Genomic DNA, 19,101 nt, shown 5'->3' on the forward strand with positions numbered 1-19,101 from the left:
AATATACTGATATAAAATTTGAATTTCATGTCTTGCGGATGATTTTTAGAGAAACTGATTTTCTCAAATGACGTTTCTCAAATGTTTCTAGCATGCACATCAACATTGAAATCAATCGTGGTCCAACATGAATGAAATGAAATTGTTACGTATATGTTTCAGGCCTACAAAATTTGTCACGCTCGATATCCTATCCATGCACATGCGGCAAGACGTACAAGTGGAGAGAATCTTTGAGTTTGCACAAGCGAATGGAGTGCGGTATCGAGCCACGTTTTTCTTGCAACGTCTGCGGCAGAAAGTTCAAACACAAGCACCATCTCATGAAACATCATAACTCGATTCACAAATGTGTTATGTTCAATAATTAATAAAGATGATTAACTTCCTTTTTTTATTGACGGATAATATGACGGATAGTTTTAATAAATAAATGACATATAATATATCATTATAAATATAATATAGTCTTTTTTATATAAGAATACGATGTGGATATTTATATCAAAGGACAAGATTTAACTCGGAAACGATCATACCTTTTTTACATTTTTTTTTTTTTTACGTTATTTTAAAATAATTGTCAAATGATTATGATTTCATTTTTCTAATTTTTATTTTTTTTTTTTAATGATTAAAAATATTATATATTTATATTTCAGAAATATGCTGTTTATTTTATGAAATCGTATTAATGATTTATAACAAAATTTATTGCAAAAATAAAGGGCAAAGAAATACATCTTTTGGTGATCGTTTTCGAATTAACTCAAAATGTTGGAATAGAATTTCTAATAATTTATTCCTAATAAAACCAAATTGTTTTCTTTCTTTATTTTCCCTATTTATCATTAATGAAGTAAGATACATGAGTGTTGTGAAAGAGAAAGAGAAAAAATTTTTTAACTTTTTGATTAAAGCTTTTTAATTCCTGTTTTTAAACAAAACAATTCTGCGACTTTTGGTTTATTGACGATTAGGAATAATTTTAAGTAATATCTTGAATTTTTTAAGTAAAAGTGTGACTCTAAATGAGCGTAATTTTTGTCATATCAAAATATCGAGTGCTTTTGAAGATGTAGCTAGATATAGAATTTTTACTAAAATATTTGCATGAATTCCCAAAAGTTTTTATTATTTATTTATAAACTTTAATTATTTTATAGATTTTAGAAAATTAGAAATAATAAATTGAGTGTATATATATATATATCTCATAATATTCAAAGAAATAATCATTTAATATATATAATGATTATTTTGATCAAATTTATGCACTTAAAAGAGAACCTACATTTATACTCAATTTATTATTATTAAATAGTATCGCTTGTATTTGAATCCTTAATCACATTTTTTCCTAATCTTAAAAATTATAAATTAATTAAAGAAATGCATGAAACATTATCATAATTATATTTTTCATAATACCGCGAATTTCCAAATATTTAATAAAATTTATAATAAAAGTACTAAACAAAGAAGATTAATGAAATTTATATGTGAAATGTCCGATTTTGGACATTGTGTTATCTAAAAATAGATTATTTTTTGTTGATGCTTGACTTTTTATATTTTTTTTATATAATGATTTGTAAAATATTTGAAAAAATAGGCAGATGAAAATGTATATCTACGATAAAATTATATTATATATATACTATCTTTTTGTACGGTATTGTTATATGGCATATTACTGTGATAATTATAATAGCATAAAATTTCTATGGTAATATTAATAAAAAATATTTTTTTATTAAAATTTAATGTTACGTAACTGCGAAATTTATTAGCAACAGAAACGTTATAAAATTGATATTAACCGTTTTAACTTTCTATTAATTGTAATGAGATAATTGTGTGGATTCTATTAATTTGCCAAATAATTTCTTCTCTTTTGAGGGAAAACTCATCAAATCGAGATTTTCAATACTGTTAAAATTATGGAATGCACCCTTTTCATCTCAGAACGTACGAGAAAAATCATTGTAGAGATCTTATTGTAAGATATGCGCTTAGAAAGCACATACATAAGCACCATATTTATAATCTGTTTTTCAGATTTGGCGACACGACCATTGACCATAGTGTACCCGTGCAAGCTTTGCGGCAAGATCTACGCCCGAAAGTCTTCCATGTACACTCATCTACGACTGTGCGGCAAGGAACCGAAGTTCCACTGTGTTCTTTGCGGCAGAAGATTCAAGTACAAACACAGACTGCAGTCGCATCTTATGTCGAACGTGCACGCCCTACGAGCGTGATAACGAAACGCTGGCGCTCACACTTGGCGACTTGGCCACGATCGTATTTCTCTCGATATCATAACCGCAGCGATTATTGATTCAAGAGTGTTCTTTATATATCGTCATTTATAAACTTCATTTATAATGCATTATGAACGAACGCGCAAATGTGCAATGTTTTGACGAAATTGTTGATGTAAGATATTAACAATAAAGATCTAGTTCTATTTCGCTAGCATAAATGGACCTCCATTTATATCTTCCACCGAATTTCACGACGCTAAGCGCGAATTTTTAAAAGACATTCCTAGCACAACAGGTCGATCGTCATATTCTCACAAACAAGAGATTCAATAATTACTAATCTATCTTCTCGAAACAATTCGATGACATAAATCGCTTCATATGTACAACTATACTATACTCCCTTCTTTTTTATGCGAGGAACAAAATTAATTTGCACGTGAGAAGAACAATTTTAATTAACAAGATCTCCCTTCCCTTGTAGCGCTTTAGTACACAAGTCTGAATTTTCGAGCGCATTAGACGTGAGACGCATTAGATGGATTAGATATGAGTTTCCACGAGAGATTTAACGAAAAGTTGATTAAAAACACGAAACGTTCGTAATACATGTGTGCGAATTTCTCGGCTTAATTACGCTTTCATTCCCAATAAACTGGGAACACATAATTACGATCCTAACACGCACGGTCTTGGTAATATCATTCGGAGTAAACATGGCGTTTACCGAGGGAAAGGGAAGGGTGACTTGGTGGCGCAAAAAATGACGTTTGATTTTCGTTGCTAAATGATACTTTTCTTCACAATTTTTCTTCTTTTTCAGTCTTTTTGCGGAAGACATGGATCTGCTACCAGTGTGGTAAGCGTTACCTGTGGCGAGGCTCCCTAAAGAACCATATACGGGTGGAATGCGGCAAAGAGCCGGCCTTCAAGTGTCCGGTCTGCGGCAGGAAGTTCAAGCACAAACATCGCTGGCAGTCGCACGCAAAATGCATGCACAGCATCAAGCTATAACGCGGGAGGCATTTCGCAAGGGCTACATGTAAAACTCCCCGCGATCAATGATTGTCCATACATTGTACATACTCTGCTTTAATTTAAAGACAAATTTTTATGGAAAAAAAAAATACTATGCGATATTTTTCAGCGAAACTCCACGCAGGACAGCCAGAAATGTATCCATAAATTTTAATCGTTAAATAATCGCGGCCTAGTGATTAAGAAAGAGGCAGCTTTAAATGAATCTATTTTTTAACATTGACGTTAATGTCAGCGAATTTTACAACACCTAATGTTTACAATAAATTAATGTTTGCAATTTAATTTGCTATAGATTTAGTATTTAGCTTTATGTAGATCAGTATTTGAATTTGTAGAATTACAAAAACTATTTTTTTATTATGAGCTTGTGTATAATTTATTACTTAAAATATGATTTCTAAAGTTCTAAATAAAAAAGTATATTATAACAATCTGTGTTATTGTCTAAACTTTATCTTATAAACGAAAAATTAATTCTGTTAAAGAATGGTTGACTTATTACAAATAAAATATAAAATCAATTTAAATCTATTTCGACTCTAAAATGTGAATGTGTACACAATGAAGTGATAATTTGTCCTTTTTATTTTTGTATTCTTCCAATGGACTCTTCAATTTGACTTCCAACACATGCAACAGATTCTTTCTCTAGTATTTGGAATAAACTTTTATTAAAGTTATTTGCTATCAGACACTCAATAAATTCATTAATGTTAATTATGATATAACTTAATTGACTTAATATATATATATATATATATATATATATATATTTGTTATACAATCAGTATAAATTATTTAAATCAGTTACTCGCAATCAATGTAAAGTTATTTTATATAAATTCAAATCTACATTAGTGCAATTTTTCTTTTATTCGAAAACATTACAAATATAATCAAATTTCATAAGACAAGTGATCTGCCAATTCACAAACTTTCTACTCACACAAATTTTATGTCGACAGGGCCTAAGATGATCCATAATACTGAAGTAATTCGTATGGAGCATATCTTTATTACTTTAGTATTATAGATAATTTCTTAAAAATGAGAAGACGGAAAAATGATCCCAACAATTCCACTATATTTCCAACGAATCTGGAAGATACGAAAAAACGACATTCTTACAAGTATTATATATATAGCAAAGAATATACATAATTAAAGAATTTATGTCATCGATTACAATATGGTAATAAAGCAGCAAAAATAATGTGCTTTTTGCACGAAGAACTTCTATGAAAAAATTTAGAGAATTACGCGTCACCTCAATGAGATTTTTAAAAGTGAAATCTTAAAATATTTACCTTAAAATGTATATTAAAAAAAAAAAAATGAAGTTGAAATCCAATCGAAAAAATTTAATTATTAATTATAAAAAATTTAATATTATATGTACACGTGATGCAAATTTAATATATATTTTCATATATTACATATATTTTCTCTTTTCTCAAAATCATGTTTTCTTAATATTTTATATATATATATATATATATATATATATATATATAATGATTTGTGTACTGTGTTCTTTTGATGTGATAATATATAAACCTGACGTAATGTGATCAATTATTATTAATTGATTATATTATTTATTATTAACTAATTATTAACTATATGTATATACATATACTGCGATATAATTAATAAATAACATTTATACATACATACACATATATATATATATATATATATATAAACAAATTTTATACTGAGTAGTTGCTTTGTTAAAAAATATTGCACTTTTTGCGAAATTTTTTCTACATCAAAGTACATGTATATACATATATATTATACAATATATAGTGTGTATGTATGTTGTATGTGTGTTTGTACAAACTTTAAATTGTTTTATCAATGTGTAATATTCTATCCAATGATAAATAAGCAGTTTTAAATAAATTTATTTTTTATTAATGAAGTCTATAATTCCAAAAAATTTTGCAAGTGCCAATAAAGTGCTAATAAAAGTTGCAATTAATATTAAATTTAGCATTTAGATTTATATAGATCAATATTTGGATTTATAAATTTGACACGATATTTCTTATTTTTACATGTTTTTAAATTTACATATGATTTATTATTATTATTAATCTTTCATGTAAATGGTAACTTATTTTTTTATATTTTTCAGTTGAGCAATAAAAACTCATTTTGAATGTAACATTGCTCTTTTTATTATTAGATAGAAATATTATATTTGTTTCTTTTTGTGTATAATATCAATTGTTGGAAGACTATTCAACTCGTCCTTGTTTATAATATAATATAATAACATAATAATTTGTTTCTTTATTTCATAAATAAATTTTTTTCAAGATTTTTTTATATGTATGACAATTTATAACATAATTCTTCTCTATAAAATATTTTTTTTATATACAAGCAATATGTTGTATCGTACATGACAATCTTCAAACAAAATATCCAATATCAAGTATTAAATATATGTAACATTAGACAAAAGAAGATTCAGTTTTAACAATTTATCCAAAACGTGATGTAAGAACAGCAATTATTTATTACGATAATTTAAATTTAGCTCTTTCGAGATACAAATCGGATTAAATAGCGCGCTTTTGATATTGCAATATTGAGAAATCTGTATCGAGGGAATAATTTAATGATCACCGGTCTTTCTTTTCAGATTTGAGGCCCTGGTCTTGCTGTCGATGCGGCAAACGATATGTATGGCGGGACTCATTGATGAAACATTTGCGGATCGAATGTGGAAAAGATCCTACTTTCGAGTGTCCAGTATGCCAAAGAAGATTCAAGTACAAGCATCGATGGAAGTCGCACGCCAGACTGATTCATCATCTTAAGTTATGACGAACCGAATTATGAATTAATTGGTGAATTGTGAAGCAATTGATACATCAACGAATAATTATTTTCTTGAGTTATATTTTTGATCTTGATTAAAACGTGTAGTATTTTTTTGTTTCTTTCATATTATTTTTTCTTTATTGGTTTGCATCATCAATCTTTCTTGTCAATCTTTTGCGTCATTGTTTTAAAACAATATTCTTTTGTAAATGCGATTCAATCTAAAAATATATATAAAATATATAAAATATATTTTATATAAAAATATATAAAAAAATATATAAAATATATTTTATATAAAAATATATAAAAATATATATATATATATAAAATATATATAAAATATATTTTATATGAAAATATATTTTATATATTTATTATATATTATATATTTATATAAAATATAAAAGTTACAATATTATAATTGCAAAATTATAATATTGTAACTTTTAATATTATAATTGAACAAAATATAATTGCAAATAATATTCAAATTTGTTTTCTGAGTTTATATCATCATCATTAAGTGAAAATTTACTCTTGCGGCATAAAACAAGTGTAAATAAAATATTTCGAGAATATTCTGTGAGAATACATTAATTTTTTTCCTTCTACCATCCTCTTATCAATTTTTATAATATTCAATAATCTATTTAACAATTATTCGCATACGTGTATATATGTATGACATAAGATTAAATTTATGTATTATTTTCAAATCATATTTTTTCGTAAAGTTTTTTTGAATAATTTTATAATTTAAATCAGAATTCAAATTAAAATTTCATTTATAATTATATGGTTATTTATCATTTTGTGCTGGATAACACAAAACACATTTGCAAAATCAGAATACACACACATATAACGTATATATTAGATTACATATATAAATAAAAAATACACGGTATATAAAATTATAAATAGGATATATGTATGTATATATATATATATATATATATATATATATTTAATTTTATATATATATATATATAATCAAAAAATAAAAAAATATTTAAAATAGAAACATTTTTTAATGACAACGTTTATTAATATTACTGAGATGCTATTTACAAAATTGTTGTATCAACTATCAATAATTAGATTTATCAAGTAAACATATAATTGCTATTTTATTCGTTTGAAATCAGGTCATTTATATTTTGTTAGTAATGCAATATATTCACATATAGATATCAATTATTATATGCTTGAGTGGATTATAATTATAATGGACATCAGTCATTTTTTTACTTGCTGTTAGCTAAGTTTTCAATAAATTAACTTAAGAACATCTTAATGAAGTTTCCATGGGTGCAGCAAAAGTTTTAAATTTATTTCTATTTGCGATACATAACAAATTAGCTATAAAAACTATACGATATATAAAAACTATAAAAATTTTTTATTTTATTTTTTTGCTGATTACTTAATTTTTTACTCTTTTCTCTTATATTTTTCAGTCCCAAGACTCACTGTGAAAGACATACAAAAGCTGAAAAAGCCGGTAATTTACAAATGTACGACTTGCGGGAAGGGTTATCAATTGGAAACATCCTTACGAAGACATCAGAGATTGGAGTGTGGTGTTGAACCTAAGCACGAATGTCTGTTATGCAACAAGAAATTCACATATAAGTTTATGCTAAACAATCATTTAGTATCCTGCAGGAAGAGAGCGTCGAAAGAATTATTTGTAATATATAAATGAATCGAATTTCTCGAATTATAACAATGGCATTACGATTTACAATAATGTGAATATTTCTTTATTTCAAACAAAAATACGAAAATTCATATGAGAGATATTTAACATTTATTCAAAATTATATTGGCAATTGTGTGTTAATTAATTAATTATGAGTTAATACTATTTTATTGTTTTTTTCTAAGTCATTGTCATTGGTAAAATCATTACTTTATTAAGGTTATTATGCTAATCGATAGACGATCTAATTTCGATGTATTACAGCATGATATATTATAAAAAATTGCATCTCAATGCAATGAAATTTGAATTAATCCCATATAATCAAATCACGGAATAATCAATAAAAAAGATATATTTCAAAACAAATATTTTATTACAATTCAAATTCTTGAGATATTATTAAGATTGCAGAAATTACAGTTTTCTAACGCTGTGCAACATTACATTAATCAATAAGATAAATAAGATTTAATACGTGACAAATATTATTTATTTATATCACAATGCTGTATTTCTAAAAAAATAGAGAAGAAATTTCTAATTTACTATATTTCTAATTTAATTAAAGATTTTATTTATGTTACTTAAAAGATTAGTTCTTATTATTATAAAAAACAACTATCAATTGCGCTACAATTATTAGACTGCAAATGCTCGATAATGTATTTAAAAATTCACTTGAAGTTTTCTTTGAAAAGAATAGATTCTTAGAATAAATAAACTTTGTTTGTTATATATGCATATGATAAATTAATATTTACATATATATATATATATATATATATATATATATATACATATATACATACAATAAATTATATTTCTTTAGGTAATTTCAGATTTTTATTTATTTTCATAAAACTTGATATGCATATCTACTAAACAAAATTTAACATTATCTATTAATATATAAGGGATTAAATACTGAATGCTTGCTACTTGAATACATTTTTTTGTAAGTATACAAAATTGTTTTTAAATATTTAGAATTTAGAGAGATAATTGTTGAAAACTATTATGTTTTTAATTCCATATTTGTAATATCTTTATGTGTAAGCATGTAAATGATATATTACTATTTTTAAAACAATGTAACTATGAAAAAAAGGAATGCTGCTATTTTCATTTCTTGTTATATGAAAATCAAAATAAAATTCACAACATCAAACTAACTGTACATTTATATTAATAAATTAACTAAAGTTCTATTTATTGATAATATTGTAATAAAATTTCATATGTTAATTATATTTATTCGATTATTTCTGTCCTTGACATCTATATGTCAAAATAATATGAAAAAGTTTTAATAACAAATGACAATTTCTACTATGCACAAAAATGAACAGTCAGCATGTCTTTCTCTTTTTTTATCTCACCTCAGTTTCTTTTCCTTTCTTTTTTCATAAATTACCTTTTCTGCATCATTATATTTTCAATGATATGATATTCCTTCACAGCTTATGTACATTAAATTTTAGCAATATTCTGATTAAAACACTTTTGATTTCCAATCGAAGTTGAAATCCTAACTGCACGAATTTGATTACTGCAATGCTTACCAGATACTGATAATAATTGATAAACTGATAAAAAATTCCTGACGCGTTATCATCCATAAAATGCCCATAATTAAATAACGACCGATAATAATTCATAATTTTAATTTTTAATATTTATAAATTTATTTTATCTTATTTTTTATTTTAATAAAAATTATACTCTAATCTTTTTATCTTTTATCTATTTCATGTTCTTAATAATAATAAAATAAAATTTTCATAAATGTGTATGTATATGTGTGTACTCTTGATAACATTTTGCCGGATTGCTTATGCGGTTTGCAAAATTATTTTTAATTAATCCGCAATGAAAAAAAATAATGATCAAGACTACACATAATCTTGTATTTTTAATTTCTTTTTTCCTTTAAATCATCGAAAAATTTGTTAAAGCTCAAAGAAATTACAGTTCGATCGGACTATCCACAGTCGGTTACTTTATAACTAAGATACTGTCAATTCAATTAAGATTCAATCTCTACTTTCGGTTCAAGAGAGCCTTGTGATTACGATACACAGTATCGAGCAAATTGCGAACAAATTTTCTAACCACAAATTGTCTTCTCGTTGCAGGTTTGCTGGCACAAATGCTGATGTCGCAGGACAACAATGAATGGAGCCAACGTGGTGCAAATGAATCGCCGTACAAGATACCCAGAGTTTCCCGGAAACGAGGTACGAGCGATGCCAAGTACGAATGCAACAGGTGCGGGAAGACGTACAAGGCTACGACATCTTTAAGCCGACATAAGCGACTTGAGTGTGGTGTTATGCCATGTGAGATATGCCCCATTTGTGGGCGCAGATTCAAGCACAGATTCGTCCTAAACGCCCACATTGTCGGCTGCGAGAGGAGAATGAATCAAACGATACAGAAGAAGGATTACGATTAAAGATCGCGATAATCAGACGACGAGGGAGAATATGAATGACTGATAAACAAGCGAAGATCGTAATCGACATTATTATGTAAAGTAAAAGAAAAGATGGAACTCATTGAAATATTTTTGATCGACGTAACGTTTTAAAAATATTTGTAACTACAAGTGTAAGCAATTTCGTGCAAAATAGCTACTTGTTATATATTAATGATACAAAGTGAACGTATATTCCAAGAGGGTCTGCTTGCAAATATTATCTTAACTTAGGGGATAAATCACAGATTTTGAAACATCCGTGAGTTTAAATACCAAAACTGCATCGAATGAAAGAAGAAGCTCTCTAAATTTTTACAAAAAGAGATTCAATATTTTCTCTTCTGCATGCAAAAAATTTTTTTTTTCTATTCCATGTAATAAACTTCTCTGTCACATATTGTCATTATAAGAATAAGTATATAAATTCTCATGATGAATTTATAATCGATTTGTGAAAAGTATTTGTTATATATACATATGTATATTATATGTACATTTTAATTTGTATTTATGACGAAGGCATTACAACCATAATATATTTAATCTTTTGTTATTTGTGCAATTTAGTCATAAAAATGATAGTCATATAATATGTAATCGATTGTTAACCCAAACCAAACGAAAATATTGTTATTTTGACACAGACGATGTCGTCTATGCTTTCCCGTACTGATGAATGAATGCTACAAATATATACTTCCTATTTTTTATTATATAAGATATTATATAGAATTCTGTAATAATTCGATGCATTAACGCGTAATATATGCATGTATCAAACATATGAAGAACATATGAAGAATATAAAATTGTTAAAACACAAGCTTGTTATATTTTAATTCATCGTAGTCATTTTCATGATTCATGAATATAATAGTTTGATGTGATTAAAATTGTAATCGAAGAATTATTAATAATAATAATTAAATTTTTTAATGTTTTTCGATGTTTTTTAAAGTTTATTAAATTTTTCGAATTGGAACGGTATTGATATATTTAATAAAATTTATTGATATATTTAATTAAAATTTTAAATGTAATTTGTTTTCATCAGGAATGGACTTATATAGAAAATTTATGATTTCAACTTTATTTTATTATCAATTCCATCGTAAATTTCTTGTCAAACGGAATGAAAAATTGTATTTTTCTTAAAATTTAAAATTTTAATTTTAAAAGACATTATTGCCAAATATTTATATAATTATGAATAGTACATTATATAATTATGGCAAAAAATTTTATTATGTCTTATATGCATATTATGTAACGTATTATATAATGTATTATATGATGTCTTTCTTTTTATCTTTTTTCCATTGTTTATTTAATATATCTGTAGCATTAATTATATATAATAATAATAATAATAATAATAATTAGTTTTTAATTTTCTATGTTCAAAAAGAGCAACATTTACTAATAAAACTAAATATAAAATTTAAAAATCGTAAGAATCCAGTGATAAAGACTGGAATTTATATAAGCGTTTAAATTGCGATTTTTCTGCGGAAAAAAAATGACTCAAAGGAGCATCGAAACGGATGTATAAAACTTCTTTGTACTTTATTTTAGATATAATGCAATATTGTATTCGCTAATTTATGCGCACTACAGCCCTTGACTCCCACTTATCCTGTGTTTTATTAATTAATAATCTCAAGAATCCTTTAAAACTGTTTATTAATATTGTAAAAATTAATTATTCCAATACATTTAACTGAGTATTAATTAATTTAACTTGATCTCAATATTTAATATAATTATATTGATATAATTATATTAAATATTGAGATATATAATACAATTATGTTGATATTAATGCCACTATATAAAATTTTGCGAAAATAACACATTTTTTTTCCGTATTCCAGACCCTGCCCTGATGAATGAGTTTAATGAATTTAAACCAAACATTAAGCCAAACGTTAACAATCTATACGATGCATCCCGGTATTCTCTAAATCGTCTAGTCACATCGCCGCAGGAACAATGTTATTTTTGCGGCGAATGTGGCAAAGGATATAAATGGATGGACAATCTACGACGGCATCAGAGATTGGAATGCGGCAAATTGCCTAAATGGCACTGTCAAATCTGCAAGAGAATGTTCTATCGTCGATATGAATTGACCAAACACATGAATATGAAACACAAAGAATAATCAATTTTTCCTCCAATGTTTCATTAAATAAAATATAAATTAGTCTTTTTCTATTTTATCATCATTATTATTTTATAATTTGTTGTATATTTGTGATCTCGGTGCGAGTTTCGACTTATTGTCTTTCAATTAGCACTTTCTAGTTAAATCAATTTTTACAGAGTTTATTATATAATTACATCATAATGTGTATATAACATTTTATGACATCATAAGACATTCATAATATATGTTAATATGAAATGAGGAAATATTATTAAATATTATTAAATATCATCAATTCCAAACAAATACTTTTTCTCAAGTTAGTATTAAATTTTTCTTATTTTTTTCTCATCGCAATTATTACTCTAGATTTTTCTGTTATTGCGACTATTATATTATTAAAATTTTAATAATATAATTTTATGTATGTATGTTGTATTATATTATATTATATATTGAAATAAAACAATCTAAATAAAACAATCTGGAAAATGTGTTTATAAAACTTATTCCATTACTGCTTACTTTGCTAATTTCCTCCCTTAATCTATTTCGTATTATATATCTTAAATTATATCATTAAATTATGTTAATATTGCGATAAAACATTATTATATAATGTTAGCAATTTTTGAATTTATATTATTGAAAATATATGGCATTTATAAAAGTATTTATTTTTTGTAATTTACTCCTTCGCGAAGCTATCAAATTATCTTGTTTAAAAAAAAAAAAATTATAATTATTGACCACACGTATTCCTATTATTTTCTTGTTTTTCTCTCGTAAATCTGCGTACCAAAATGTTCATCTGTTCCGAGGTTTATTGTGATACCTTTTCAATTCATAGATAACAACGTGTTCACATGCGACCTCTCCAAATGCATGCGCTTATGATTATTCCTTTCACTCTTTCTTTCTATTCTTTCTCTTGGCTTCGCGAACTTTCAGACAGTCTAAACATAAATTTAACAGACATTTCTCCTTTTCTTTTTTTTATAGGTAGCGACGAGCTGTGCGACTGGCTAATGGAGCCGTTCGTAAAACAGGATCTCGATGAGGGCTGCCTCGAATTCGTGGCTACTGATTACTTGAGCCCGGATCGCTTGGAAGGTCGTAAGAGAAGGTCGCAGATTCTTCCGCTCGTCTGCGAGACATGCGGGAAGAACTTTTCAAGGATCGACAGTCTCAGAAGACACGAAAAACTGTACTGCAAAAAGGGCAAGCCTACATGCTGACCCGTTCGCGGCAAAACGTTCAAGAAATTACTGTCTCCGCGCAAACACGTAAAGAGTGCGTCACGCTCATGCGTCTTATTTAGTCAAAAAGAAAGGAACGTTGTGTGAATTATGCGTATAAATCTTATTTAAGTTTTTTTTTTTTATTTCATTTCACAAAGTATGCAAAGAGATTTCTCAGGGAAACTATCAGACATAATGTCGAATGTTATTTAACTTGGCACTAATACACTAATCAATCTTTACAGAACAAAATTCCGAAGAACATTAAAACTTTATTGAAACTTTATTGAAATAGCTTTTGCATTTCTTAGGATTGATGATAAATCTATTGTATGACTTTAAAAGTACAAGTTTTTAACATAAAATATATTTAATTTCTACTATTATTTCATATTTTTGTATTTAAAAAATTTCATATTCGTATTATATTTCTTTTTAAGGTATTTTTAAATATTTCACATATTTGCGCTTTGGAGCATCTGCAAACTTATTTGTCTTTTTTTATCTTATTTCTATTATATACAAATTAAAAATTGACTAATTTCTAGTTTAGTGAAAATTATATAAAATAATGAAAAAGAAAGAAATTGTTTTTAATAATATCGCTAAATAGTTCTAGAGAAATTAAATTTATATTCTCGAGTACAGTAAATGAAAAATATATAAAAAAATGTTTATAATATTTATAGATTAAAGATATATATTATATCTGTAATATTATATAAGTTATATTTTATATATATAATAATATAATTATTATATATATATAAAATATTATATACATATATATATATAATATATATATAATATTATATACATACATACACATATATATATATATATATATATATATATATATATATAAAATACACATTCTATAAATATTATATTATTTTCATATATTAACCTTATGATAATATCTTTTTAGTGATTTTCATATCCGCAATAAATTTTTTTCAGGAATATCCGCCAAATTATCCAAAAATAAGAAGTTAATAAAAAATTTGATGAACATATATATGTACATGTATTTTGTAGTTGTCAATAAAGGTATATTAATTTGTGTGTATATCGATATAAAACAATGTAATGTCCACATTATTATTTTTCTAATTAATAAATAGTTATAAATTTTGAGAAAGTAAATTTCTTGCTAAACTTTCTGTCTTTTAAACCATACTCATTTTTGTATAAAGATATGCGAAAAAGTTTATGTTTATTGTAATATTATGTTATTCTTTTAACAAAAAAAATCTTCAAAAAAATATCTAATTAACAATCGTTTTTAAGAAAATTTTTTTCCCTCTCTTCCTGCTCCTCCTCCTCTTCCTCTCTCTCTCTCTCTCTTTCTCTCTCTCTCTCTCTCTCTCTCTCTCTCTCTCTCATCCCTTTTTTCTTTAACTCCATTATGATTTTACAACTTTTCCCTTTATAGTAATCAAATTTGAAATCAGAAGGTAATTCAAATATGCATGCTGCTGGCTTTATGCTGCTCGTTTGCCAGTCGTCCTGCATGTCTTGACACGTATTCTTGGTTTTTAACAAATTAATGGTGTCTTTACAGATGAGAACGAACAGTGCACCGCGGAGAAGAGCAACGACGAGGAACCGGAAGTCTGTGAGGTGCCCTTTCACGGTCAGCTCAATTACCTGCTCTGCGACTCGCCGATTCTGAACAGCGTGGAGGCAAATGTGGTCCAGAAAAACGCCAAATCCTGTCAGCAGTTCCGTTGCGACGGTTGCGGTAGAGCTTACACGAGGGTAGACAGCCTGAAACGTCATCAACAAAAGTGCGACGAATTCCTGGCGTCATTCCAGGATCGGCAGGAAACGCTAGAAAGGCTTCAGCAGCAGGAATACTATTGCAATCAATGCGGCAAAACGTACAGGAGGCTGGATACTCTACGCCGGCATCAACGACAAGTGTGCGGTGACAAAGACAGCAATCATTCCTCCAAAGTGGAAAAGGCCAGTTTATAAGAAGAAGTTCAATCGTTATGTCGATCTAATTTTAGAGAATTAAGACAGAGAGTCCGTTGTGATGAAATGAGTAATACGATTTTACGAACAGAATTCTGAACTGACTTGCTAAATCTGTCGATAAAAATGTCGGCTAATTTATTATACAGTTTAAATAGCGCTTTTAAAAAAGTGACGTTACACTGACGTAGCAATGACTGATTTCCTCATAAATCGAATTATAGCAGATTATTAATTGCGCGATATTAACGTCCCGCTTCGTTAAAAATGTGAATAATTCGAAAGAGAGAACGAAAAAGAAACAGAAAGCTCTATGTGTTTTTATTGTATGAGAGAAATAAATCAGAGAAATTTTAGCTTCATATTCTATACAAACTCGATTAGAGATCTAATGATATTTATGAGATAAGCGTATACAACAAGATCCAAAAAGTAATGCGTAAATAAATCTCTATATTGTTCACGTGCTATTAAAAAATTTATGAAGTATTTGTATAAATTTATATATAAATTTCGTCCAATCTTTGGCAACTGCCGCAACGCAAATCAATAAAAATTATTAGAATTTCATTTATTTTGTATGAATTGTGTAACGAAAATTAATGAGAATTATTAGAATTTTATTAATTCTATATGAATTGTATAACGAAAATTAATGAGAATTATTAGAATTTAATTTATTTCATGGATTGTGTGTCTCATATTAAACATCGCTAGTATATACAACACTTCTTTTAAGCAGCATTATAGGTTTCTTAGTCACACAATATAAGATTCAAAGATCAAAATAAAATAAATTATATATATATATATATATATGGATGTAAGTTATATGTATGGATTTATTTTATGTATTCTATTTATATATATCCTTCTCTACACATTATTAGTTAAGCTTTTTTTTTTGCAAAAATAAAATACCACAGATATGTACGGGTGAATAGAAGAGATAATTTCTTTTGGAATAATCGCGACAATAATAATTGTATAACAAATAAATCACGATTATTTAAATGTCAAAAGCAACGATGCCGCTTTCTTTTTGTATATTCCGATTCTCAAGCATGACAGAAACTCGATTATAAGATAAAACGCTAAACTATTTCAAATTCATTTAATACAAATTGAAGTTATCACGTAACATCAGTCGTAAGAACATTCGTCTTCATCGCACGCACAGCGAATTAATATGGAGAGTTCATAATTTCGAATTTCACGTTTACAGAACAAATTGCTAAAGCGTTTTCGCCATCGTTCTTGGGAGGGCTATCAGGGTCTTGAGAACTTTCCGATGTCGTTGCATGCCATTCACTTGTATTCTATAGTCTCGATCTCAAATTAAATGTCCGCGACGCGACGCGATTTTCCTCTGTAACTTTGACCTCGTTTTAAGCAATCCGGACGTCGCCTAATTTCTGGCACTTCTTTGCTTTCTTGCCGCAGGAGCGGATCAGCCGGAGGAATACGACGCCTTGTGGATGCTGGAACGAAAGGCGCGCAGCATCGGCCAAGAGTGTCAGGAGTCCCTTCCGTTCCCGAGCAAGTCGTACTCGCAATCGAAGGTCCACGACACCTTGAATCCTGGCGATTATTCTCTTACTCAGGTATACGGCGGGGATTCCTACACGCCGATGATGCAGACCCACTATCTTTGCACCGACTGCGGCAAGAAATACAAGTGGCTGGACAGTCTGAAGAGACACCAGAGGGTGGACTGCGGTAACAAGGAGAAGAAATTTTCCTGTCACGCGTGTGACCGAAAGTTTAAGTACCGATACGAGTTACGGAATCATATCACCGCCTATCACGACGGGTGACTTCTTTTCTGATCTCTCACTTTCGTGATCTCGAGGAAGCGAGTCGGTAGATTGAAGAAATGTGACCTGAGATACGATTACGTCGCTCAAATATATTTGTGATTACGATTACAGTTGATGATTTGTCAGCAATATGCTGACAAATTTTTAGAAAATATTATATTAATAAAATATTCTTTACCGGAGAAATTTTCTGTGTATTGCTTAGATAATAATGATAAATAGGACTTAGAGAATATTTATTTAATCTCTTGTTAATCTTGTTTTTTTACATTGCGCAAGTAGAAAAGTCAATATATGTATTTAAATAAATATAGATTACTTATGTAATAAATTTTATAATATTGCATCTTATTCATTATCAAAATTTTTTTATAACTTGTAAGATTTTGGTTTTCGAAAACTGCGAGAAAATGAGTTTTTTTGTTTTATGTCATTTATATATATTAAAAATATTGTTATATATTGATTATTATTATTATATATTAAAAGTTGACCTGAATAATTAAAATAATAAAGTTACAAATACACTACATATAATTTTTAAAATAATTTCTTCTTCTATTCTTCTTCCTACAATCTTTTCAGCAACAATAATCGAAACTCTATTATATTTTTCAATTACTATTATATTTTTTTATATTATAATAAGATAATTTAAATGTTTTGATTATAGCTGTGATATGATGAATTTCATTTATATCTCATCGAACAGATGCAGATGTCTCGTAATCGAAATTATAGAGATTAATAATATTAATTACACGTTTTATTACTTGACCGACGTAACGAAATTTATAATTTCCATTAACATTTTCATGTTCAGTGTGAATAATATAGTACATAATCAAAAATATTTCTGAAAATATAATCTCGTCTACATATATTAAATGTATCAAAAAATCAAATGTATATTCCACAAGAGAAAGAGCAACAAAAAAGAATTTTTCTCTCTTATAAGAAAAAAAAAACGGATCCTATAAACCTGAAAAAAGTCCTAGAAGTAAAGAGCGCCTTTATCTGTTTACAGCCGCTTTTATGGTGAATGGCTACGTGTAACTCAATTCATGCTGTGTATGTCCGTGTCTTTGTCGTGATTCTGTAATAATCCTTTCTAGGCTAAACCGTGATCGCCAATCCCCATGGCAAAAGGGCGCGAGGATTCCAGCGAAGCTTTACTGACTCTCTTGTATGTTTTCTAGAGCGGAAACCAGGTGACGCCATCGAATGGTACTATCAGTATCAGACGATGTATCTACGGATGATGGCGGAGAACCAGTTGACGGGTAGGACGACAATGAGAGCGACGGCAACCGAAAATCCGACGAGCGGATTTTGCCCGGACAACGTCGATATCGAGAAAATTGAAAACGGCCAACCGCTGGCGGAAGTCAACAGTAATCAGGTAACGGCGAGTAATCGCGATTACTATTGTCCACGTTGCGGCAACGCCTACACGAGACCGCACTCGCTGAACAGACACATGAGATTCGAGTGCGGCGTGGAGCCGCAATTCGAATGTCCCATCTGCCACAAGAAGTCCAAGCACAAGCATAACCTGCTCTTGCATATGAG

At 27.8% G+C, this 19,101-nt stretch overlaps 1 protein-coding gene across 7 annotated transcripts in view; it reads left to right on the forward strand.

Moving 5' to 3' along the window:
• LOC105429033 (uncharacterized) overlaps window positions 1–18,066 on the forward strand; it is a 222,470-nt gene extending 204,404 nt beyond the window's left edge. Inside the window, exon 7 of one of the 7 annotated variants that reach the window (XM_025218733.2) lies at window positions 17,153–18,066. In XM_025218733.2, the coding sequence (XP_025074518.1) occupies window positions 17,153–17,526 (374 nt within the window). In that variant the 3' untranslated portion in view covers window positions 17,527–18,066. Of the gene's footprint in view, window positions 1–162; window positions 1,763–2,061; window positions 2,478–9,995; window positions 10,408–12,213; window positions 12,972–13,490; window positions 14,317–15,293; window positions 16,813–17,152 lie in introns of those variants that run through there. The other 6 variants (XM_025218732.2, XM_089084974.1, XM_089084969.1 and 3 more) reach the window with 6 other exon arrangements.
• The last annotated feature ends 1,035 nt before the right edge of the window (window positions 18,067–19,101 follow it).

This window comes from Pogonomyrmex barbatus, unplaced genomic scaffold (genome assembly GCF_055798465.1).
Source record: "Pogonomyrmex barbatus isolate J1 unplaced genomic scaffold, ASM5579846v1 scaffold9, whole genome shotgun sequence".
NCBI classification, from domain to species: Eukaryota; Metazoa; Arthropoda; class Insecta; order Hymenoptera; family Formicidae; genus Pogonomyrmex; species Pogonomyrmex barbatus.